This window comes from Canis aureus, chromosome 7, assembly GCF_053574225.1.
Source record: "Canis aureus isolate CA01 chromosome 7, VMU_Caureus_v.1.0, whole genome shotgun sequence".
In the NCBI taxonomy this organism is placed as follows: domain Eukaryota; kingdom Metazoa; phylum Chordata; class Mammalia; order Carnivora; family Canidae; genus Canis; species Canis aureus.
Genome location: NC_135617.1, coordinates 65,331,852 through 65,359,084, shown reverse-complemented (window position 1 = coordinate 65,359,084; position 27,233 = coordinate 65,331,852). Strand labels below are relative to the sequence as shown.

The window sequence follows — 27,233 nt, the reverse complement described above, 5'->3', positions numbered from 1 at the left end:
GTGCACTGACACCTACACTCTGTGTCTGCTCCAGAAACTCTCCATCATAGAATATGTACCAAATCACCTGCAAAATTTGCAGAGACTGAATCCCCTCCCTCTGCTACCCACAATCCCAATCTTGCCAAAACCATCCCTTTTGGTAATCTCTTTGTCTTTAGGCTCAAGGAACCCATTTTCTTCTCTAGAGCCATAAGAATCAGACAGATGGAAAGGAGAAGAGGAAAGAAGAGAGGAAGAAGGAATAAAATAAAACAGTGTATTTCTATGGGGAAGAAAAAGAGGGCCGGGAAACTGGTTGGGATTGGAGTGGGAGTGAGGCCAATACGTCTCCTTTATAATCTATTAGGTACAATTATACCACACAATTTTTGTGGCTAAAATTAAGTTAAATGGGTGAATGGATGAAAATAGTTACTAGTTGACCATGGAACTCCTGTTTATAGCATCCAGTACATGATGGAAAACATACCATTTTGCACCCATGGTAGGTTAACCTTCCCTGGTATTACTAAGGTTGTAAATATCTGTGAATTTGCTTGGCTAATCTACTTAACAAGTGAAACACTGGTAAGAAACCCATAGCTACCATAGCTCATCAAGCCATTGAATTATAGTTAGAAAATAACCTTGAGAACCACTCAGTTCAAGGAATAAATAATTTATATCTAATTTCATATTGCTCCAGAAAACAGAAACATGGGGAAAGCTGCTTATTTTGTTTTTTTAAAAAACATTTATTTGACAGAGAGAGAGCGCGCAAGAGAACACAAGCAGTGGGAGAAGGAGAGTACAAGCAGAAGGAGCAGGAGAAAAAGAAGCAGAAGAAAGAGAAGCAGGGAGCCTGACACAGGGCTTGATCCCAGGACCCTGAGATCCTGACTTGAGCCCAAGGCAGTTGCTTAACCAACTGAGCCACTCAGGCACCTTTTCTTTTTCTTTTTCTTTTAAAGATTAAAAATGTTATTTATTTATTTGAGAGAGAGAGAGAACATGAGCAGAGGGGAAAGACAGAGGGAAAAGGCAGACTCCCCACTGAGCAGAAGCCCAATGTGGTGCTCCATCCCAGGACTCTGAGATCATGAGGCAGACACTTAACCAACTGAGCCACCCAGGCACCCCTCCTCAAGTCATTTTAATATAACTTTGGTAGTAAAATGACTTATAGATGGGTCAAGAAAAGAAATTTACAGGTCCATTTTATTTAAGAAAATAGGGGTGGGGCACCTGGCTGTCTCATTTGGAAGAGCATGTGACTCTTGATCTCAGGGTCATGAGTTTGAGTCCCATGTTGGATATAAAGATTACTTAAACAAACTAATTTAAAAAGGAAGGAAGGAATCAAGGAAGGAAGAAAGAGAAAAAGAAAATAAGGTGTAAAAATTCTAAAATAAATATTAGCCAACACCAAATCCAATAATTAGTTAGAAAATACATCATGTCCGAGCAGCAGTTATCTTAGGAATGCAAAATATGTGTCATCAGAGCATCTATTATTTCAACGGATTAAAGAAAAAAAGCCTCTGAGTGATTCTGAGCAAAGGCGCGTTCCAACAGGATTACTTTTGCTGGAGTCGGAGAACAATGAGAAGGACCAGAGAAAGGATGCTGGCAGAGCCAGGAGTCGACAGATTATACAACAGTCAGACGTGGTGGTGGCTTGCACCAGGGTGGTAGCAGCAGCAGTGGCAAGTAACTCATTAGCAATGAGAGAAACGCAAATCGAACAACAATGGGAGACCACCTCATGGCCATCTGAAGGGCAAAGAGTAGAACAGCCACCTTAGGGGCTGAGGTAAAAGTGTGGGGCGGAAAAGCACTCTCGTGCACTCCAGATGGTGGGAATGTGAATTGGCAGCAATTGCACAGGAAGGTAATCTGGTAGTATGGAGCAAAATTAAAGATGTGTGCTTTAGTGCTCAGGGATCATACTTTGGAGTACAGGTCCCAGAGAAATCCCCATGCAGGTGCAAAGATAGATATGACATTCCATCACAGCAGCATTGTTTCTGAGAGCAGGAATCTGGAGGCAATCTAGGTATCCAAACAAGGGGGAATGAATAAATGAAACAGGTAAGATCGCAAAAGTACCTGCCTTACAAGATGGTGGTGAGGGTTAGCCGATTTTATAAAAGAGCTTAGAATAATGTCTGGCAAATAGTAAGGACTATATATGTAAATATGTTTATAATTATGATGATGGAGGGATCCCTGGGTGGCGCAGCAGTTTGGCGCCTGCCTTTGGCCCAGGGCGCGATCCCGGAGACCCGGGATCGAATCCCACATCGGGTTCCCGGTGCATGGAGCCTGCTTCTCCCTCTGCCTGTGTCTCTGCCTCTCTCTCTCTCTCTCTGTGACTATCATAAATAAATAAAAATTAAAAAAAAAATTATGATGATGGAATACTAAGTCACATTAAGAAGCAGTATGTATAAAGCTCAAAAACGTAATACTGCTTGAGAAAAGTATAAAAAAGAATGAGATTTATAGCATAAAAACATTTTTGAAAATTAAAACACATATACAAAACCTGCCAACATTATAGATTTTACAAATTATATGTGCATATTGAGGATATAACCAAACATACTAGAGACACTGTCATAGAGGAGGGGAACAGAAGCAGGGGTTCACAGCAAAGAGGAAATATACATAAAAAAGGAAGCCTTGCTTGGATCAATGAGGATAATGCATTAATGATCTGAGGTATATGATTAACCCAATTATCTGCACGTAAAAGATGCTTGTTTAAAAACAAAACAAAGCAAAAACCAAACAGATCATTAAGTTAATTTTTTCGTTTTATAGCTGAGAACTCTGAGCCTCAGAGAGATGATGTCTTATTCATTATACAACAAATCAGCAGCAGGGACCCAGAATCTGGGCTACTCTTCTGGTCCTCAGAATGAAACACATCATTCTGTCCATCTATCCATTCAGTAAATAGTTACTGAGTATTGGGATTCCACACGCTGGGTATACAGCAGTGAGCAAAACAGGCATAGTCCTTCCTATTAAGAAATCACGTGAATAAACTGTATAGTTACAAATGAAAGTAAGAACTTTGGAAAGAACAAAAAAATTTATTAGTATCATACAAAGAAACTTTACCTAAACTGGGGGTAGGAGGTTGGGCAAAATTTTTCTTCAAAAGTGACACTGAAGCTGAAATTTAAAGGATCAACAGGAGGTTACGGAGATAAAGTGGGTGGGGTTATGTAATGAGGTGATGGGAAGAGAAGTATCAGAGAGAATGGCAAGTACAAGGCCAGGTGGCCAGAGAATGTGCTGTGTCATCTGGATCAGAAAGAAGTCCTGTGGCATGAGTAGTAGAAGGTGAGACAGGAACTGGTATAAGACAAAGCATGTATGCAAGCAGCAGACTATGCAGGGGCTTGCATGCCATAGTGAAAACTGGATTTTATCTGAAGAGCAATGGAAAGGCTCTGAGTGATTCTGAGCAAAGGAGTGTTCCATCAGAGTGTGGAGAACCAGGGGAAGGACTGGAAAGGATGTGGGACCTTGCTGAGTAGACAGGTGTGACAATGGTGCAAGCGAGATGCTGGTGCTTGCACTAGGATGGTAGTGGCAGCTGTGGCAATAAGGGAATACACGTTGACACTCGGGATACTGTATCAATATAAGTTATTTCTATCATATAAAATATCTCTAATGATATATATATATTAGTGTGCTTCCACAACTCACTGAGGTTTTACTGAGGTGTGCTTCCAATTTTTTATAACCAGAAACTACTGTACATTCATCAAAGGATCACTGGAAAAAAAGACTGATAATGTTCCTAGGGCAACTGATCCCTTGGTTTGGAGCAAGAAGGAAGGAAATGGGGCTCTCAGCCCTTTTGCCAACTATCATTTGCCATTCATAGGAAGGTAGTTGCCTGGTCAGGATGGGGGTGTGGTGTCTGCCTCCCACAGCCAGGAAAGCTGCCTGCAGGGCCGACAGTTCTGAACTTAGAACTCAACCAATTCATATTTAATATTTTACAGAATCATTTCCTGAAGACTCTAATTGGAACATCTAACACCTTCTGCACTTTTACATCTCACTTGAGTCCCTCACTTTTACACTCCACTTTATTGCCATTATAGTTGATTTCATCACAGCTTCATGGAAAACAACTTCACCAACGAACATTTCCTGTCATTATGAGGGCAGAATTGAAGTAATCCCCTGCTTCAGCACTAGGTGGTTTTTATGATAATTTTACCACAGGTAATGTGATTTTAAGTACATTCCTCTCTGGTAGCACTGTACCAGTTCCTGTCTTTAAAAAGATAAGTATTGAATGCAGCTATAAAAGAAGCATACCCATCTCCACAATATTAACGAGCCAATAAATTCAGAAAGATTGTGAAGTCCTGGACTGATTAACCTACCAGGCACTTGCTCTCATACAATCTCTTAATTTTACTCAAGTCAGTGACACGCCCAAGTCCTGTTACACTGCATTACAAGGTAGGAAAAGGCCATCGGGTTTAGAGGTCCCCCCCTCCCAAAACATCTTACATAGCCTGCTCTAACAGCCTTCAAATCACAACAATTTCATTTGATTCCCAAAAGCACAGCCCTCGCATTGCTACTTTAATAATAAGGAATACTGTAATGCCCCAAAAGCTTTGGACTCTTTCCTTCCAGTTCCCTCTTCTCATTTTTAAACATCTTCCTTGAGATATAATTGACACATAATAAATTTCACGTATTTCAAATGTACAGTTTCATGAGTTGAACGTTATGTACACACTCATGAAACTATTAGCATAATCAAGATAACAAACCTTTCCATCATCCTCAAAAGTTTCCTCATGTCCCTCTGTAATTCATTCCCCAAACCCAGAGAACTGTCAATCTACTTTCTGTTACTATACATGACTTCGCATGATCTAGAATTGTTTACAAATGGGATCCTACAGTACATGCTCTTTTTTGTTTGGTATCTTTCATCTAGACTCTCAAGGACTCTTGGTTTACTCAATAGAATCATCAGGTGAATCATTATACTTCATAAAGAAATTCCCCTCCCTAACCCAGAATAGGATTTGTCTTAATTTAGTGAGCTACGTTTCAGAGCATGTGGGGTCTTGGCCATGCCCACTTGGCCTGGTCTCTCATTTAAGATAGGCAATGTAGAAACAGCTTTATTTGAAAAAGAAACATTAATTCTTTCTCTGATTATAAAAGTAACACACATTCCTTGAAGAAAATATACAAATGCAGAAAGTAAAAAAAAAAAAGAAAATTATTTATAATCTCATTATCCAGAAAACCTCTGTGAACATTCTGATGTTCCTCTTTATTGTCTTTTAATGAACTGTTATAGACTAAATTGTGTGCCTCCTACCCCCACAGATTCGTATGTTGAGGTGGTAACCCCCAATAACTTAGAATTCAACTGAATTTGAAGTTAGGGCATTTAAAGAGATAATTAAGTTTAAATGAGGACATAAGGATGGGGCCCTAGTCTAACAGGAAGGGGAGGATGTGAGTGCATGCTGAAAAAAGTCACATGAGGACATAGTGAGAAGATAGCTACCTGTAGTTCAAGGAGAGAGGCCTCCGGGGAAACATAACCTGCAGACACCTTGATCTTGGACTTCCAGCCTCTATAACTGTGAGAAAATAAATTTCTGTTGTTTAAGTTCCTCAGCCTGTGGTATTTTTTTATGGCAGCCCTAGCAAATTAATACATGCAGATACAAAAATACATATATTATCTTTAATTTTTTAAATACTGGCATCAATCTGGCTATAAAGGTGGCATCCTACTTCTATTTTACATTATATTATGAGCATTTCTTTTTTTTTTTTTAAGATTTTAAAAATCACCCTTTATTCATGAGAGCCACAGAGAGAGAGGCAGAGACACAGGAAGAGAGAGAAGCAGGCTCCCCGCAAGGAGCCTGATGGGACTCGATCCTGGATCATGCCCTGAGCCGAAGGCAGATGCTCAACCACTGAGCCACCCAGGCATCCCATGTTATAAGCATTTCTCTACGCTATAAATGGTTATACAGAAATTCTGATGTGTAAATGTGCCAGGATTTATTTCCTTATGACCACTGCATTGTACATTTATGCTAGAGAAATGCTCTACCTGAATATTTCCTTAGGATAAATTACTAAAGGTAGAAGTAGAAGATCAAGGGGTATTTTTAAGACACTTCATTTATTGCCAAATTGCCTTCTAGAAAACTTACACATTCCTCAGCAGTATGTGACACTGCCTATTTTGACAGCCTTACCCATACTAAGTATTTTCATTTAGAACATCTTTGCCAACAGAATTTGAAATGGAACTTGACAAGCTGATTTTCAAGTTCATTGGAAAAGAAAATCTGAAAGAATAGCCTAGAAATTTTAGAAAAAGAATAGCTACGGATGCGGATTTGCAATACTATGCAGCAAAATAGATTATAAAGCTGTAGTTATTTAAATGATGTGTCACAGAATCTGGAGTAGACACGGAGATCCATGATACCTGCTATTTTAAATCAATGAGGGAAAGGATGAAATAATCAATAAAGGATTTCAGAAGAACTGGTCCTATATTTTAGAAATAAAAGGTAAACTCTTCCCTCAGATCAAATAGAATAAAATTTAAATGGATTAAAGAGCTAAATACTAAAAACACACAACAGTAAGAAAATGACAACCAGGGCAGCCCGGGTGGCTCAGCAGTTTAGCGCCGCCGTCAGCCCAGGGCCTGATCCTGGAGACCCGGGATTGAGTCCCACGTTGGGCTCCCTGCATGGAGCCTGCTTCTCCCTCTGCCTGTGTCTCTGCCTCTCCCTCTCTCTGTGTCTCTCATGAATAAATAAGTAAAATTTTAAAAAAAGTTATTAAAAAAAAAAGAAAATGACAACCAATCATTGATAATAACTACAGAGGGGCATATTTTTATGTTTTGGACTGAGGAGGGAGTTTTGAAGCAAGTCACAAAATCAAGAAGCAAGAAATGATTGACAGGTATCACTAAATCAAGATAAAAAACTTCTGCACAACAAGGACATCATAAAGTCATAAAATAACAATGTGGGAGAAGATATTTGCAACATGTATAAAAGACAAAGGATGACTATCCATAATCACTATAAATTAGTAATAAAAAACACAAGCAATCAAAGAAGCTGAGAAAGAATATGACGATGTAACTCATAAAAAAAGTAGAAATAGCCAATAAACATAAAAAGATACTCAAGTTTAGCAATGATTAGGTTAATGCATTTAAAAATGGAAATATTTTATTTCACCATATATGTTTGTTGCTGAGAAATGATTGTTGTATCACTCATGTAAATGAAAATTTTTAAATTAAAAATATTTGCCAATAGGCCAAAAAAATGGTATCTTATTTCAATTTTCATTTCTTTGACTATCAGTGAGGCCATACTCTTTCAAGTTTATTGACAACTAATGTTTTTTTCTTGCCTTTTTAATAAATTGCTGTTTGTGCACATTACCTGTTGGGAATTAATATTTTTTTCTTACTTAATGAAAGCACTTCCTACATATTAAAGACAATTACTCATCGTCATGAATGTTGTAATTATTTTTTCCCAGTCTGTCAAACACCTTTGAACTCTATTTATGGTTTCCGCCTTTGCTTTTACCCTGAGGAAGGAGCTCCTCACCTTGAGCTCAGATGAATACTTATTAACAGTTCCCCACTGTTCTTTTAGAGTAATATTATAAAATCTTTTGCTAGGAAACTATTTTGGTATATAGTATGTGGAAAAAATCTCAGTTAAGTGTTTTCAATTGCTAACTGTTGCAGTATTCGCTATATTACCTTCTTTCTCAACTGATGGGAAGGCCATTTTTATCCTGCACTACATTCTTATATATACCAAGATCTAATTCACAGTTTGCTTAATTTATCTTACCTGTTTATTCTTACATATAATGGCATACTACTTCAGTATGTAGTATTAGTTTTAACACCCGGTAACAGTAGACCTCTCATTTCTTTTTTTTTTTTTTTTTCATCTTTAGGGGGAAGAGATTTACATTTATTTACTCTCTTAGAAATTTTTATTCTTAAACTCAAAAGTTGTTCTTTTAAAGCACACAGACTGGGATTCTGAGTTGTCCTGCATTAAACAGATAGATCAAGATGGGAAGAACCAACATCTTTACTACATTAAAGTTTTCCATCCAGAAAGATGTCTTTCCAGTGTTTCTTAAAGATTTATAGTTCCTTTATTTTTATTTTTTTAAAAGATTTAATTTGATTAATTTATTCATTCATTCATCTAGTCATTCATTCATTCACTCATGAGAGACACACACACACACAGAGGCAGAGACATAGAGAGAGGGAGGAGAAGCAGGCTCCATGCAGGAGCCTGATGTGGGACTCGATCCCGGTGCCCCAGGATCATGTCCTAAGCCGAAGGCAGATGCTGAGCCACTCAGGCGTCCCAAAGATTTCTAGTTTCTTTAATTAGAACCTGTGGATTTATTAACTTTATTCTTTGGTAGGTATTTGTTGTTTCGGGGGTGGGGGGGGGCAGGAGGAGTTTATATCTGGCAGATCTCCCTGGCATGCTCACCTTATAATCTACACCATTTATGAGTGTCCATCACCCTTCTATCTCCCACCTTTGCTTCTGACCCTTATCCCATCTCTAATGGCATAGAGGGGTTCAGAGATGGGTGATCCTTTTTTTTTTTTTTTTTTGAGATGGGTGATCCTTGGTCATATGGCTAGGGATGGACTAATGTAACAGAGAAGTATGACTCATGGACTGTTACTAGATGTTTGGCAGTTTTCACTGCAATTATGAATGGAATCCCCCCCCATTATACTTTTTAAATAGTTATTGGGGCTTTTTGAGAACACTTGATTTATTCATATTATTGTATCTGGCTACATTCCCCATAGTTCTTATTAGTTCTAGTAATTTTTCAGTTCACTTCCTTAGGTATTGTATCAGACCACACCTGAAAATCATGATATTTGGTCCCTTTTCCTCAGTATTTATCATACCTATTTCTTGTTCTTCCCCTCTGCCCTTTCCCCTTCTGTCCCTCTAGAGCAATGCTAAATAATAGTGGTAATCAGGGCCACTTTCATGGGAATGCAACCTCTGTTTTCAGACACATGTAAGGTCCTACATTCAGAAGGGTCTCACAGTTAGTTGAATGCTCCACTGTCTTGGTCTTAAAATTCTTTTTTTTTTTTTTTGGTCTTAAAATTCTTAATAATTATCTCTGAACTTACTTTTTAAAAAAGATTTTATTTATTTGAGAGAGAGATTAAGCAAGAGAGACAGCATGAGTGGGAAAAGGGGCAAAGGGAGAGGTAGAAGCAGACTCTCCACCAAGCAGGGAGCCTGATGCAGGGCTCGATCATGATCTGAGCCAAAGGCAGAAGCTTAACCAGCTGGGCCACCTAGGTGTCCATGAACTTATGTTTTTAAGTAAAGTCTGATGGGACAATGGAGTAAGCCTATGAACACAGGAGATATACAGTGTGTGTGTCTGCAATTCTCAGCTGCCCCATGAGTGTGGAATTCCAGCGTATGGTTGTGGACCCACAGCGTATGGTTGTTGGATGAGACTCAAAGCAAGGCTAATGTAAAGGTGCCATGAGTATGACTGAGTAAGCAAGGCTGCTGACAGCCTGGGGAGGCCACATTTCCCCTTCCAAGCAAAACTTGCTTCCAGTATAAAAAGAAGGCAACAGTGTTCCAAGCACTAATGACCAAGGAACTCTATCCTATCTTTTTTCACTCTTAATTCCTTATTATAGCTAGATATTTATGCTGATAATAACATAAAAATAAAGGCAAAGATCAGGCAACCCATGGTTCCTTTCCTCCTCGGTCCTTCCATATTAAGAAAGCTATGGAATAAGCCAAGGGTAGAGAGTTTTTGTAAATCAAGAAGTGAAATAAAAATAATTTAGTTTCATGCAGAACTTCCACTGTTCTGGTAAGAACTAAATACATACACATGTATGAGCTCCCACATGTGAACTGTGTAATTCTGGTGATTCTACCTGTAAGATAAATGCTCTTATATTTGCATTTAAAATCATCATTATACAACATAAAGGTGAATGACAAGATCCGTGCTAATAATTTAAAAGTTTAATTTTTCTTTACTTAGAATGACATTAAACAGCAAATAAAAACACCATGCCACCTTAGATGCACCATGGCTTAGGTAGTGACAGAGGCTCCTGCCAGGACTGAGCATCACCAGCCCCTCCCCCAGGAGACTGCTGTGGTCTGCTGCTGCCTGCTCCTCAGTAACCCTGGACCACCAAAAGGCCATGATCCTAAAAGGCTGTGATCCCAAATGTGTTGGAGTAGATACAACAGGACTCAGTGGAGAGTGTGACTCAGGCCTTGGAGAAATTTAACATAGAGAAGACCACTGCAGCCCTTATGAAGAGAAGTACAACCCTGGGGCACCTGGATGGCACAGTTGGTTGGGTGTCAGACTCTTGGTTTTGGCTCAGGTCACAATCTCAGGGTCTTGGGATGGAGGCCTATGTTAGGCCCCTCACTTGGTGTGGAGTCTGCTTGGGATTCTTTCTCTCTGTTCCTCCTATGCTTGTTCTCTCTGTGCCTCCTATGCTTGCAACCCTCCCCGCACACCCCCACCCCCGGCTTGTGCTCCCCCACCTCAAGTAAATAAATAAAATCTTAAAAAAAAAAAAAAAAGTACAACCCCATCTGGCACTGCATGGTAGGGAGAACTAGGGTAGTTCTGTGACACATAAAACCAAACATTTCAGCTACTTCTGCCTGGACCAAGTGGCCACTCTTCTGTTCAGATGTAGGAGGCTGTGTCACATGCCCAGAGAGCTACCCTAATTTCAAATACCAGAGACTGAAATCTTCAGCACTGCCTCAGGGAACACCTCAGTCTTTGAATCTTTATTATGTTGTTATGTACAACATAACATTCATTCTCTGAATGAATTTGTTATGGTTATAAAACAATTAGCAGAAGAGCTTACATTTGTATTTATTTTCTATTCCATACCTCTGCCCCATGTTTTTTCTCCTCAAAAAGCCATTCCTTTCAAAAAAATAAATCTGTTGTTGAAAAAAAATCCCAAACACATGCCAAGTAGAAAGACTGCAAAAGAAAGAAAAAAAAATTTTTTAAAGTGCCTTTAAAGAAGACATATAAAACGGACATATTAAAAGATGCTCAATATCACTAATTATCAGTGAAATGCAAATGAAAACCAGTGTGATATCACCTCATATCTGTCAGAATGGCTAGAATCTAAAAGATAAGAAACAACAAGTGTGGTGAGGATGTGGAGAAAAAGGAACCCTGGGCTGTTGGTGGGAATGCAAACTGATGTAGCCACTGTAGAAATGGGGGCTCCTCAAAAAATTAAAAAAAGAACTACCCTAGGATCCAGTAATTCCACTGGTGGGTATTTACCCAAAGAAAACAAAAACACAGGGGTGCCTGGGTGGTTCAGTCAGTTAAGCATCTGCCTTCGGCTCAGGTCACGATCCCAGGGTCCTGGGATCCAGCCCTGTACCGGGCTCCCTGCTCAGCAAGGAGCCTGCTTCTCCCTCTCCCTCTGCTGCTCCCCCTGCTTGTGCATATGATTTCACTCATATGTGGAATTTAAGAAGTGAACAAAGAGAAAAAGGGGACAAAAAAAAAACCAAAACAGATTTATATGGAGACCAAACTGGTAGTTGCCAGGAGGGAGGAGGTTAGAGGAATGAATGAAATAAATAAAGGGGATTAAGAGTACACTTAACATGATGAACACTGAGTAATGTATAAAAAGAGAAAGGAAAAAAAAGTACTTTTCAAGGCATTCTGTCTATTTGAACAAGGGGTTCCACGTTTTCATTTTGCAATGTGCCCTGCAAATTATATAGCTGGCCCTGGGAATTATAATGGGCATTGCTTGTTTGTTTGTTTTAGGCTTTATTGGAATCACTCTGATTAAACCTCACTATGTACAAAATGGGTCATTACAGAATTGTTACTGATAGTAAAAGATTGGAAACACCTAATGTCCATCAAAGGGGGCTGTTTAAATAAATTACAGCACCTGTATTCAAAAGAATAATGAAAAAATGTAAAAATAAAAAGAATGAGAAAGCTCTATGTGTACTGGTAAGGGAAGATTGCTAAGAAACACTAACTGAAAAAAAATACATGTGAATATGTGCTATGATTTTGAATAAAAAGGGGAGAACAAGAATATATATTTGTATTTTCTATTTCAAATCTTACACTAAAAAATTACCTATCAGGTTTTGGGGAGGAGGCTTGGGGTACTAAATTGGAGACTAGACTAACAAAATTAGATTTTATATCTTCTTTACCACTGGAACATCCTTCATAGTCAATGCCACAGAAATGTCTTGCCTATTTACAACGTGGCTATTCATAATGCCAGTCTGAGGCTGAACTGTGGTTTATGAGTGATATGGTTGCATTGGTTGCATAATATTGGATATGTGCTCCATGATGTCCCATTTAGAAACAAGTTGTTGCACACATTCCATTTACCTGGACCACCCCCACTCATACTATATCACTGTTATATAACAAGGGGATATATAAGTAAAACCCCCAAAAATCAATCCTATAAGGTAGAGCAAATTCTATAAAATTAGAGCAATAAAAGCTTTCCCCAGGTTTTTATTCTCAAACAAAACACCATCAGAAAAAAAAAAAAAAACAGGTACAAAAGAAAATGAAACATAAATGTACACGAAGGACCATATACTAAACTGAGAATCACACATGATTATGAGTAAAACTGCTTTCTAATCATACCCTCACTCTACCCTCAACACAAGAACTGGAGCTCACTTCTGTTGGCAAACATACGCTTCCTGAGAGTAGGGGGCACAAAACTATATTAGGCAAATAAACTATTAGTATGTGTCACTGTGGGCTGTTCACTTCATCTGATTTCTTGTAGAACTCTAAGATCCTGTAAGAAGGTAGTGCTGAACTTTCTCCTCGGAAAGGGGGAGAGAGCACATCTAACTTCACTCTTACTCCACCGCCAACCCTCCGCCCCATGCAAGCTTGTCCACTGGAATAAGCACTGGCTTTGGAGGAGGTCAGAGATAAACAGGCCTTTGCACACTCTGACCATGTTCTATGATTCTCCTCTGACCCTCCACCACCTTCTGTCTTTGCTCAAGGACTGGCCCATTCATTGCCTTCACTGGAGGTCTTTCCTGACACTATCCTGAACTCAGATTAGGTGCCCCGCCCTTCTGGTGTTTCTATAGCATCTGCTGTGATCTCCCAACAGAGGACCTATTGTACTGTGTTGTCACCTTCTATTTAAGTATCTTTCTCCTCCATTAGCTCATACGATCCTCCAAGGCAGAAACTACACTTCTGTATCTTTCAATCCCCAGTGCCTAAGATACACTTGGCAGCCTCTTAATAAATGTCTGCTTAATGCCAAGTAATTTACAGTAGATAAAGAAGTTAAGCTTCAGTGGCAATTAGAACCAGCCTTAATATCTGGTTAGAGAAATAGGCTGGGAGAAGCATCACCTCTTGGTCTAGACTAGTCCAGACTCAGTAGTGTCATTTCAGGAAACTATGTGCATTAAGGTCTTTAGGACCCCTCTGCCACTCAAGCAGATTGATTTCTCTGCCACATTCTAACACCTTCAGCCTGTGGTGAGCCCCCACCCCCACTCTCACATCTCTGTTTTTGCTCCAGAGGACACTTATTTTTTAAACACAGTTGCAAAGCACAGAAGTGTATCCTTAGTTCAGTGGATGCCAAAAGCCCTTCACAGCACATATTTCTGTTTATTTCCCTGGGAACTTTACGGAATTCTAAACATACTGCTATAATTTCAAAATACTTTTAGATGACAGTAGCAAGGACAGACCACCAATTTCTACTTCTTGCTTCCAGCCCTTTGGAGGGGACATTCTTATTGCTATGTAAATCAGCCTTTTGTAATGCTCTGTAGAGTTTAGTGAATTCTTCAAAGCCCAGCTCAAAATACCATTCTTCACAAAGCCTTATCTTATGAGGCAAGAAATATGTTCATCCCTTCACAGCCTGACTAAATATTTCACCTTCTTGTGCTCTGCTTGTGTCTTTGTCCACTGTTCTCCACTCCACATGTTGGCCAATGTGCTTCTCTAGCTACCATGAGTCAGAGGGTAAGTCTCCTGATGTCTGGAGCCCCTTTGGTACTTTCTATCTGTGTGTTCCCTTCTTTGTTCTACATTGTATCTCAGAGGCTAAAGCTCCCAAACCACATCTCCCAAGCTTGCCAGCTTGGTTTTTGGTGAAGTTCTGCCAGTAGCAGAAACTTGTGAGACACTGGTGGGAGGAAGAAAGGAAACATTTCTTTTCTATCTGGTTCTGGTGGCATATGAACAGGGGCTCCAATGTTTCTGTCAGCGTATAGTTCCAGGGTGGCAGCAGCAGTGTGTCCCCAGAGCTTCAGCAACAGAATTCCTATGTGTGTGCTGCCTATTTTGGTTGTCCTACATCAATTACTAATAAGAAACTTGACCCAGAAAGCCACTGGTGTTTGTGGATCCATCCTGGTAGACACAGAGGTAACCCTTAAAGGCATAAAGGTGCTAATGGAAGCTTCTCATTCTTTAAAAGGGTTAAAGAGCCTTGAATTTTGAGCCTAGAGCGTGGGGCTCTAGCTTACTATCTCTTAAGCGGCAGCAGAGTCAAGGATAAGGATGGAGAAGGACTTAGGAGAACTTATGTTTTCCAGAAGAACTTAGGAGACCTTAAGAAGGGAAACCTGACTCATGTAATGCTAAATACCACACTCATCACACTCTAATATCAGTGTAAAGTGTTCACTGTTTCCCCAAGTCTTACTAAAAGCATCTTCTCTATTCATCTACAAGACTCATAAGAAGAGCTATTTAAAAAAGAAAAAAATGCAAATGGCCCTTAAACATATGAAAAGATGCTCAATTTCTCTCATAGAAGAAATGCAGTTAAAACTGCACTGAGATACTATTTCTCACCTATCGAACTGGCAAAAATCCAAAAGTCTGGCTATATGTTCCATTGGCAAGGCTGTGGGAAACTCATTATTCTATATTGCCAATGAGAATTTCAAAATGGTATAATCCCTATGGAGGTGAATTTGGCAACATCAAGCAAAATTACACATGCATTTACCTTCTGACCATGTAATCCCGTTTCTAGGAATCTATCCCAAAGATATAGGAGGAAAAATAGGAAAAGACTTATGCACAAGGCAATAGCACAATTTGTAGGAGCAGAAAACTAAAAGCAACCCAAATGGTTCATCAATAGATATGTAGTTGAATAAATACACTACCATACACCTATTCTAATGAGTACCATGCAGCTAGAAAAAGGAATGCATAATATCCTTCCAGATAGCTGGTTCTAGGAGGAGTGTTAAGTACAAGAAGGTACAAGAAGTGAAGAAAGAATGTATAGCATGTAGTATGCTACCAATTATTCAAGAATGTTGAGGAGGGTACTAAATATAATATAAATTTACTTATTTTTCCATTATTTAAAATAGAAGGATATCCCAAAAAACTAAAGGGGAAAAGAAATCACCTATAGGAGTAGATGGGACAGGAATAGAAGCTGGATTTCTCTAAATACAGCTCTTTTGTAGATGTAATTTTGGAGCCATGTCTGTATTTTACGTAGTTGCAAAACAAAACAAAAAAATCTTTAAAGGTAATCACCAAACACTGAACGCAAAATGGAGTAAATGAATCCACCTGTATACTGACACAGTGGCATGACCACACAAAGAATTATTTTAGATGACTTTATAACACAGTAATTTTAATATATGTCTCTAGTGGGATATATCCTAAGGGCCCTCAAAATAACTGCAAAAGTCTTAAATTATTTTCAGTAACCATATGGTAGCACTGATACTGCAATTCTGAGACTATTTTGCATGTACTAGGGACAAGGCAAATGAATTATTGTGCTGTATCACTGGTCACTAAAATTTTTAGAACAGGAAAAAGGAGCTGCAAGATCAAAGGCTAAACAAAAACTCTATATGAATTTTACTTAGAAGTGTCAGCATGCACTCATGATATATTTTACCTGTTAAATGTATGATAAATAAACAAATGTGCATGTATTTCCTAGTTTCATCTGTCAGAGAGGCTTAGAAATAGTAACCAACCTAGTAGCAAGTGCTTCCACTGAGGTTTCTGAACGTCATTTCCCACTGGAAGGAACCAGGGTTTCTTGAAGAAATGGCTGATCACAGATTGGTGCAGGAAATGTACAAAATGAACCTGGGATGTCATGTCATATCAGAGATCAAAAAATTGCTAAGGTCTATGCAGGTCATGTCAGAAGGACTCAAGAGCCAATATGAAGAGGCTAAAGATGGGGACAATTTGAATGTCAATAATAATGACTGCAAATGATTAAAATACATCCATTTTGTTTAGTCCCATAAATTGAAAGTGGTTCAATTTTGGGGGTATTATAACGATATTGTCATTATGGCTGAAAAGAGAGTCTTACTTTTAGAGATACATACTGAAATATTTACGGATAAGATAATAAAATTATCATATGGGATTGGTGTCAAAATAATCTGACAGAGAGGAAGTGGGTAACATATATATAAAACTTAGGTTGTCTGTGAGTTAACAGTTCTTTAAGCTGGGTGGTGGGTACTATTCCTTCTTCCTGAATAAGTAATAGGGTATTCAAAGAGGTGAATTTAAATACAAGGTTTAATGAAAGGAAGCTTGGCAATTATTCTGAAAATCTGAAAGGCCTTGGCAAATGTCATATGTATATCACAAGGTGGAGTGCCAAGGCAAAGCAAACGTGTCCTGTGGGAGACTGAATGTTTATAAAATAGTGGTCATATCTATTCTAATTTCTCCTTCCATGCCTTACTGGTAAGGCACATTAGCGATTCCTATAAACGTCTCCTAACAAAGAGGAGACAGTCATTACTGGCTGGCTCTCCCAGGTGAGAATACAGCCCAACATGATCTAGAAGCAGCCACCAAATGGGAAGGGGCTGTGGTGGCAGTAGCAGATGAAGTGGGAGAAGCACTGTGGGTAGAGACTGACACCTAGATCTGGTCAGTGTCGTCACGGTGGGGCCCATTCCTATGGATATATGAACTCACAGGGTTCCAAGGCTTCCTCATGAACCTGTACAAGTGAAGATGCATGAAGAATGACATGCTACCAACAAAAATGGGAAAGAAACCCTTTGGTGGGAAACAAGACTAAAATCTTACAAAGCTTATTTTTCCCTGGCATCATTTTATGTTTTAAGTAATAACATTAAAATCTCATTAAAAAAAAAAAAAAAAAAAACGCCTATTTTTAAAGTAATTTTGAGCCCTATAAGGAGAGTACTGCTCTAATGAGAGTAGCCTGAACTATGAGACAAAGAGCAGGAGCTGTGGAAGAGGGAAGTTCTGAATCTTAAAACATAAAAGTAGGGTTGATATACCCTACTAGTTATTCATAATTGCAGCAGTTTACTTTTTTTTTCCCCCATGAAAAGTTAGAGTGGATAGCAGGGGTTCTCAAGGAAGGAGTGTATATCTCACAAGACACTGGAAGGAGTAAGTGCTATTATTTGTAAGTGGCTTTAGGTGATTCTGAAGTACACTGTGCTCCAATTAGAGGACCACTCCCTTCTCGGTGGTCCCCGTAGGGTGACCGGCTGAGGCCTGTGTGCAGCCAAAATGCATCTGAGATCATCAATATAGAAAACTGGTCATTGCTATTTCAAATGCCCCTTTAAACTAAGCAGAGCTGCCATGTCAGACAAAGGATAGTGAAATCCCCCATGCTCTTCACGACTCACACCACCTCCCTGTCTGCCTGGCGTGGGGACAGCTCTGAGCTGTGAAGATGGTACGAGGAGGGCCAGAAGGGATCCCACCACAGGCCATCTACCAACAAGTGCACATCTATACTTGCCAACCTGCCCCACTGCTCCCATTCAGTTGAGGGACGATGACAGGCAGATGATTGCAGTGCTCTTTGCAGTCAAACTTGTGAGCATCATAGGAAAGGGCTAGAAGAAAAGTGTTTGACCAGAAACCAAACACAATTCCTGCATCTCTGCAGTCTTCTTTCGTCCTCTGACAATGCCTGAGACCATTATGGCTTCCGATGATGCTGACAAGTTCATTTTGGACAGAAAAATGCAGACCCACAACAGCATCCCTCACTACAACTGATCCTGACTTTCATCCCGTAATGGCCTCTCATGCCAAACAGACCTGTTTCTTGGATAATTACGGTATCCACCTGTTCTTCCCCCCACTAAGAACAGGAGACTGATTTAAGTAGATGGTGCCTGCCATGTAGCATATTCAAGAACGCAGTACCAAAAAAAAAAAAAAAAAAAGAACACAGTACACTGGGCTGGAATGAGTAGTCAAATGGTACCAATGCTGTGACTATGGAGGTGGCTGGGTTTCTAAGATCCTTCTCAGTAAGGACACCTCTAACTACATAATCACATACACAGTGAGGCCTACAGTCTATAAGAAAACACAGGTAGCTGGTGCAAAGATGTATTCTCCCTGCAGTCATCTATCACCACAGTTCCATACAGCCCACAGAATTAAAAGCCTTGATAATCTCAGGTAATGCCTGGGCAGTGTTAACTTGCAAATTACTTATAAGTCATGACAGAGAGTAACACTCATATTTAATAGTAAAAGTTACTTCTGTAACAAAGGTAAAACCAACTTATTTATTTTAGCTGAGCTCTAAAATTTCTCTGTACATTAGAATAATGTCTACTCCTGCTACTTGGCTAACATTATTCTTCCAAATTTCCCGAAGTACAGGATTACATTTAGGATACAGCAGGTATTAAGGAAATTTAGTCTTATGACCATTCCAAGAATTAGTGAACAATTTGTAAGTTACACTCATCTTTTCCATTCTAGTCGTCACTGTGTTTTCAGAACATGTGTCAGTATGTTATGTGTCCCAGCATGGAGGGGACCTCGGAAGGAGAGGAGATATGGATCCCATCATAAAGGCAAAGAATTCTCTTTTAGATGGTACACAGTAGGGGTACCTGAACATACAGAGTCCCTTTTCCAAGAAGCTGCAATAAAGACAGATTCAAGGATCTAGTCAGTCAAATTAGGATCTTTGTGGGGTAGGAAAAGTCACTCCCAGTATCTAAAATGTCAAGACCTGGGATGGACTATACATAATGCCAAACTAAATATGACCTAAAACAAAAACACAACACACCAGAGAACAACCAAATAGCAACTAAACCAAAATTAAAAATACTCTTCTGAAACATCAGTCGGACAGTATTTCCCACAGGATAACCTGAATTTCACAATGACAGTTCAGTTACTCTAGTCTTATTTAAATTACAGGCAGGCATTTTCTTGAGGTGAACTTGGCTAAACAGCGCAAATATGGACTGATGTGTCCACAAAAAAGTGACACTCTAATGGCGAGCATACCATTCATATCCAAAGGCCAAAATACCTCCATAGCCTTGGAAAGCATGAGCGTTGGATCAATATTCTACAGACTTCCCTGATCTTACCTACCATTAAATTAGAAAAACCTTTGGTGTAAATGGCTTTGCCAGACTACTGTAAGCATTTCCACATAGCAAATCTGAATGCATCACTTGAACGTTTTCAATTCTTAACTCCTAGTGCAATATTTATATCCTTTTTTATCAGAATTATTATTTTGACTACTTCTAAAAATATAAGACTTCCCCTATGTCACTCAGCCATAAAGCATTCAAAGCAACCAGGTTGTAGTCAAAGCTGATTAAGAGGTGGGTTAAGATGAATTAATGAGATAGTATAGTATCTGAAGATCAAATATATAGGCATATATTTTAAAAAATGTAATTGCAATACTTACCTATTAGCCCTTTCTCGAGAGTGAAGGTTTTGTTTGTAAACATACATTCAAAAGCCACAATGTGAAAAATCTTGTTCACTGTGTTGTGGGTCCCAACTATTCGAATATACCTGGGGGTAAAGAGAACATTTGTTGAAGAAAATGAGCTTTCATCACAACCAATCCAAAGACAATAGAATAAGATACTGCAAACATGCAGAGTACCACGGCATGGACTAAGGGAGATCAACCTGACTTCAGACCCTCTATCTGCTCCTGAGGGTTAGCTCCAATTGAGCCTGGAAGAATTACAGCAAAATTGGGGAGATACCATTTTCCGGAGAATGAAGCAGAACTTAGATCTGATTCACCTAGAAAATCAAACCAGGTACTGATCAAGCTCAGCCCCTGAATGTCAGTATAATTCTATGTCTGTGAGACATTTACGCTGGAGAATAATGCCTCCTATCCTCATTTTGTGGTTAGGAATCTGCCTGTGCACAGGTGCACAAACACTCGCCAAATCAAATGTTTTCCAATTCAAGGAAAGATTTCATCCATTGGAGACAAATGCATGAAATCAATATTGCCTTCTTGTTTAACAGAAAAATCCACAGAAACTACTAAAAACCACTCACAGTTTTTTGTATTTCAACACTGCTCCTACATCCTTGTACAAAGTTAACCCCATATACTGATGCCAGCTCCCCACTCCGGCTCCAACCTCTCCCCCCACCCTACCCCCACCCCACCCCCACTCCACTAGGCTGCTGGGAAGCGTTCTCCTGACCAGAGGAAGTGATCTGCAGAGGTGATACAGTCTACTCTGCAGCCTCCCTCCTGGCCACACAGATCTGGCATCTACACACAGTGCAGAGTTTCACAGGGCAGGTCTTGAGCATCCCGACCTATTCACCCTCTGTATCTCCCTGGAGGCTTCACCTCCTACAAACAAGCATTAACCTTGGAGTGACTTGTTCCTTTCACTCTCCAAAGAGACCTGACAGTTCACAGGTTAATGAACAGACAAACTCATTCTTCTGAGTGTCACACAAATCGCTGGGGAATGTGCCACACACTGTCTTACTGGGATTCAAAGGAAGAACCAGGAAAAAAAATAACTAGATTAAGTGATAACACTCTCCCAAATTATGAGCTATGTGCTCTGAAGGATGGGGTATATTAAATGAACACATTTCAATTAGGAGATGACAGACTGGGCAAGGTTTTAGTAATATCCTTCCTCTGCTGTGTAAAACAACCTTCGACTTCAATGATATAATTTTACTTCTGAGCTAATTGCCGTTCACTAATTTGGTAATTCCCTTACATTTCTCATCACTCCAAGTTAACTGTGTAATGTAAATGCCAATTTTTTAAAAAAAAGTCACATTAAGGAGACTATATTTGGGGTTTTATATCATGAGCTATTTTCCCTCCTGTTCCATCAAGCATGAATCTCACAGCATTCCGGGTGCACCTCATTTAGCCATCTGCTCCTTGGCATGAGCTGGTCACTCATCTTCATAACCAATATAAATGCTACCTCCTGGGCTGGCTGCTCAGTGCGTCCATGCCCACTGCAGGGAGACACCATTCTTCCTGTATGGAGAGTCAGGGCCACCACTGCACTCATCAGAGCCCTCTGGTTAAGCAGGAGGTTGGCCTTGATCTATTCTCTCGAGCCCTCATTGGCAGAGACAAGGTACTGATGCTACTGGGTTTGGGTGGGTAGGTGGGGTTCATGTAAAATAAGTTCTAAATGGCCTGTGCGGAACTGGGGTTGTGCTGTTCTTTACTCGTGGCGCTGACAGTCTCTACAGACTTTCTGGAAGGGAAGGGGTGTGTTAAAGCCTGGCACATTGGCCTGAATCTAATTTTGTACATTTCCTTAAACCCACAGGAACACAACCAGCATAGCATTTTCAACTGCTCATGGTCATGACAGCCTGAGTGCTGCTGTCTGTAACCTTGGAGGGAATGGAGGGAATGTGGTTTGGGGAATTTGATCAGATCATTTTCCTGTTCCCTAGGTCGAGTCTCCACCAAAGCAGAGGCAGCTCTCCTAATGCTGTGCAAGGTAGAGGAACCTGGAAGTGGCTGAGACAGAGAGAGAGAGAGAGAGAGGGAGAGAGAGGGAGAGAGAGGGAGGGAGAGAGAGAGGCAGAGACAAAGAGGGAGAAGTAGGCTCCCTGCAAGAAGCCCAATGTGGAACTCCATCCCGACCCCGGGATCACACCATGAGCCGAAGGCAGATGCTCAACCACTGAGCCACCCAGGCGGGAGTCCCCATTGGCAGTTCTTAAGGTTAATAGTCCAGGATGACCTAAGGGGATGCTGTAATGTTACCTCCCTCCCTTTCTTCCTTTCTTAAAACATTATGTTGAACCAGGTTCTTCAACTTTAGATAGTACTCATTTCCCAAATTTAACCCTGGCCCAAATATCAAAAATGGGAGAAAATATGCAACCTTTCTCTCCGTCATCCCCCAATTATAAGAAACTAAAAACAGAAAATTGTACTGGAATACATTTTACAGCCTTAATGATAGTGCTTGTGATAACAAACAAGATAATATATAAGGTTGGAAAAGCACTGAGACTGCTTCCAGATAAAAAGTTCTCTATAAATGAAGATAATGTTATCTCTGCTGCATAATCCCGAGGTCAAATTAGCAATTCACCACTGTACATCACACTTCTTGATTAGCCTGTTACACGTAATGCTCCTAACAAGTTTAATTATTCTGGGTCTACAATACTTTCTAAGTCTCCACAAAATTATAGCATAATTTACAAAAATGGCATGAAGTCTTTATTCAAATATGCATTTAAAAAAAAATGGTAACAAAGTCACAAGAAAGACACCATGCTCTTCTTTCCCAGCAAGGAGTGGTTTAGCACAGGACTCTGTTCTTCACCAAAGATCTGCACTAGAAGAAGAAAATAGGCTTCCATAAATCCCCCAATTTCGTGACCAGTAAGGGAACCTGGAGCTCTACGCTGAGAACTCAAGAGGCTCGGACCCATGAACGGTGCCTAGAGGGAGAGGGGCTGGCATGGACTCATCATGGACGATGAGCAGGGTTCCTTCATGGCACTCACAATGGAGCATCCTTGAGGCTGAAGAGAAGTTTCTGTTGCCCAAGCTATTGAAAATCCAAGGGATGGGGATGGGAGAGGGTCCCCCCCCCCCTCTTTTTTGCAAAACAAAGCAAAACTCGCTTCTGGGTTGTAAAATACCTAAACAGGAGTAGATCTCACATTTTCTTTGCCACCAAAGACCGTAAGAGGTACAGCTTAAGATGAATATTTTTTTTCTCCTTTCAGCATCATCTCTCCAAAGCACAGTCAGAGTCTGATTTAACCTGATAATAAGGGCAGTGGCAGCTAGTGACTTCATCAGTGCGCAAAGAGGAACACTGCTGAAAAATACAGCAGCCATCCTTTGTTCTCTCTGATCCTCAACAGCAGCTCAGACAGTTGGAAGATAATTAAAACTTAAACAGTGCCGAAGAAGGCAGCTATGCAACAGATTGGCCATTTCTGAGGAGGATGAATGCTGTCCACATGAGCCCTCATGTAACCGTCTGTTTCTAATATTCTCGTCCCTTCCCTGTGTTGGTTGTCTTCTTGTCACTCACGGAGACTGGATCTCATACACGGTTCACAACAGGATGTTTCAAGGCAGAAGTTTCCAGGAGCTATAATATTGTGGGTGAAAGGAGATTCTGTCTTCTTTAATGAAATGAAATCTAAAACCTCCAAGGAGAGCATTCTAAAATTGAAAGGCACTACAGAGTTTTGAAGAGTGTGCTTTCGAGTCTAACAGAACCAGGTCTGTCACCCAGCCCTGTCACTTAATTAGTTCTGTCACTGTGGACAAAAAAAAAAAAAAAAAAGCCTTAAACCTTTTGAACCTCAGTTTTCTTCTCTCTAAAATGAGGTCAATAACACAATCCTTATAAGATATTTAAATGAGATAAGAATTTAAAGTGTTTAATGCAGTGCTTGGCAGAAGAGGATATGATTAAACAGAAATTCAAGGAGGAGGTCACTGGATGCAAAATTTCTTGGTTTGGGCTTCGAGAATCCTGGTTGTCTGGAAGACTATTCCTAACTGTAGATGTTAAAATGGTGCATTCAGGAGGAGGCAGGCCCACCCAGGGGCAGACTTTGAGAACACAGAGTCTTGTCCTTCCTCTTCAGGTACCACAGCACAGGTGTGATGGCCACAGAGGTCGGCTACATTCTGGCTGCAGATTACCTGGCTCTATGGGATTTCCTTATTTAAGCTTTTAGTTTCTAGAAAAGTCTATTTAAAATGTTCTTGGCCTGACTCAGCTATACATGAAGAAGTAAGGAAAGAATCTTTTGCCCATATTTGGTCTAGCTACCCATACCCACAGAAGTTTCTTTTTTGTGCAAACCCTAGAAGTTTGGAGTTTTAATTCTTTTTTTTTTTTTTTAATTTGGAGTTTTAATTCATTAGGAAAAATACATTAGCATTTCCTAGCAGACAGATGTCAATACTATGACCTAGAGGAATTCTGCTTTGAAGATTCCATCGCATTCTCCCCCTGTTCTGGGAAGGTACAGATTCCTTGCCTTAACCTATCTTTCTGTCATTTCTTGTCAGGATGCAACCAGATTTGATTGTCACATATCAAAGTCACATATGAAATATTTTTTTTAACATATTAAGGCAAGTACAGAAAAGTAGAAAGTATAGAGAATAGCAACCAGTACATTCCCACTTTAAATCCTTTTGTATTCTCTAGTTTTTAGTTCTGGTGGACCACAAGCCTACCTGAGGTTACAGTGTTAACACTTAGCCTTTCCCTCTAGTTACAGGATCAATCAATGTCTATATTGAGCAGGTTCTACTGTAAGATAAAATTTAACTTGGTAAGAAATATTTAAATGAGCTCTCGAGAGATCAACTGAAGCCAAAATCCAGAGAATTCTACTCTTTGGTAAACAAAGTTTTATTCTCAAAGTGAATTTCATATTCTTGGGTTAAACAAAGACTCTTGAGGAAACTAGATTTAGCCTGAGACTGTGCACAAGAAGGGCTCCTTGACATTTTGGCTCTTCCTATGAGGTCGGCAGAGAACTCTGTTGTGGCCAGATGTGGTCCTCTAGCAAGAACCTTAGCTTCAGCATTTGCTAGGGACTTGTGACCATGTAGGGGTCTGGATTCACTTCCAAGATTTCCCATTTGACTCTTCCTTTCAAGGTGATGCTAAGAATGTACATAAATAATTCTCTGACCCAAGAAGCAGGTAATGTCTGCAGGTCTTGCCAGGATGGTATTTTCTTCCAGTGCTATGTACAGTGTTAGTGCTCTTATAATCAAACCGCAGATTGGAGGGGGAAATGACTTCAGGTCTTGTTGCTAAGGCAGCAAGTGGAAAACAGTTTACTGCCAGAATGACAAAAAGCTTCTAGAAAAAGCAGGTTGCAACAGAAAAGATTTGTTACTCTTAGGAAATCTTCCCTCTGGCTGATCTGTGGAGCTATAGATTCTCCTCTACTGCTTTAGCACAGGGCCTCAGCAGCATTTGCTTATTTGGGAGAGGAAGAATTATTGAAAGGTTAAACAGTCTGTATCCAGAGTTAGCCTAAGCAGAAGCTGCTGTCTCAGAGAACAGCCCTGATGCTGTCTGTTAGGCCCTGCAGAGGGAGCAATCATGTTCTAGCACCTCCACTATTCAACCTGAAGGGCAAGTGAAACAAGTCATCTTGGTTTTCAGAGAAAATTGATGCTATATCAAATCAAGTATGCAGGGGGGATGAGATGGGTAAATAATTACTAACATGTCATAACCCATTGCTACCAAGACAGATCGTCATATTAGAGATAAATATTTAAGTGTTGTTTTTTATTTGGAGGAAATGTGAATTTTGAAAAGTAGGCCTTTTTCCTACCCTGAAATATGTAGAAACTATCCTGCCCTAATTATATGCCTTCAGCTTATGGAATTATATTTGGAATTAATATCACAAAAATAACTTAATTATAATATTTACATAAACCATATGAAAATGATAAAATCCATAATGTTTAATTTCCTGATTGCACATTTATAAATCAATATCCCTTGCAGGTATACTGGGTAAATCTGCTATTAATCAAGATTTAATAAACACCTACTAGGTGCAAGAAATTGTGTTAATAAGCACTGTGAGGAATGTACTCAAAAGATAAGACACACACGTTCATCTAAAGAAGGTTATCGTGCAGTTAGAAGGCAAGACTAAAACACAGTAGCAGTAGTGAAGAGGAAAATACAAGAACTTCTTATCTATTCACACATGGTGAAGAGGTTAGCCTAATCTTAAAACACCGAATTTTGCAATATGAATTTTAAAAGTCCTCCCTGTGAACTATTTTTGCTTCAAAGACCAAAATAAATATGGCTAAAAGAAAAATAATCCTTAATCCCTCTTTCTCTCATGCACAGACACATGCATGTGCACACACACACACATGCGCACATGCAGGCACCCACATACACACAAATATTAACTTAGTATTTACTATGTTCTAGCTACTGTTGCTGGGCGCTGGGATACGGGGTTGAACAATACACATCAAATCTCTTTCCCATGGAATTTATATTTCAGGGTCAGGGGACAGTCAACAAAAAAATCAAATAATATCAAATAATTATTCTCTGATTAGTAGGTGATCTATTTAACACTGAATTTTACAAACAAACTCTAAACTGAAAGGTTAGACAAAACCTCTCCCCACAGGAATAAAAGAGTTAAATGGGAACACCACTCAGTCTGAGAACATGGATACAGTATAAATGAGTGTGAGGTGTAGACACAGCTCACCTATTATAGATATTTAGCAGGATATAGACAAAAATCTAATTAAGTATGCTTTTTAGGATCTCGAAAGAGGAACTGACTTGAATTTCATGGGAAGAAATGTCTTATTTATTTCATGGTTTAGTTTTTTTTTAATAATAAATTTATTTTTTATTGTTCAATTTGCCAACATACAGAATAACACCCAGTGCTCATCCCGTCAAGTGCCCCCCTTGGTGCCCATCACCCATTCACCCCCAACCCCCACCCTCCTCCCCTTCCACCACCCCTAGTTTGTTTCCCAGAGTTAGGAGTCTTTTTTTTTTTTTTTAAAGATTTTATTTATTTATGAGAGACACAGAGAGAGAGAGAGAGAGAGAGAGGCAGAGACACAGAGGGAGAAGCAGGCTCCATGCAGGGAGCCCGACGTGGGACTTGATCCCAGGACTCCAGGATCAGGCCCTGGACTGAAGGTGGCGCTAAACCACTGAGCCACCGGGCTGCCCCGAGTTAGGAGTCTTTATGTTTCGTCTCCCTTTCTGATA

At 39.8% G+C, this 27,233-nt stretch overlaps 1 protein-coding gene across 6 annotated transcripts in view; it reads right to left on the bottom strand.

Annotated features, from left to right (window-relative positions):
• Positions 1–27,233, bottom strand: part of BTBD9 (BTB domain containing 9) — a 416,334-nt gene that overhangs the window by 126,763 nt on the left and 262,338 nt on the right. For all 6 annotated transcript variants that reach the window (XR_013383586.1, XM_077904166.1, XM_077904171.1 and 3 more), the window contains one exon: positions 19,889–19,998. Coding sequence is in view for 5 of the 6 variants with exons in the window: in XM_077904166.1 (XP_077760292.1) it covers positions 19,889–19,998 (110 nt within the window). In the remaining variant the exon portion in view is untranslated. The remainder of the gene's footprint in view (positions 1–19,888; positions 19,999–27,233) is intronic.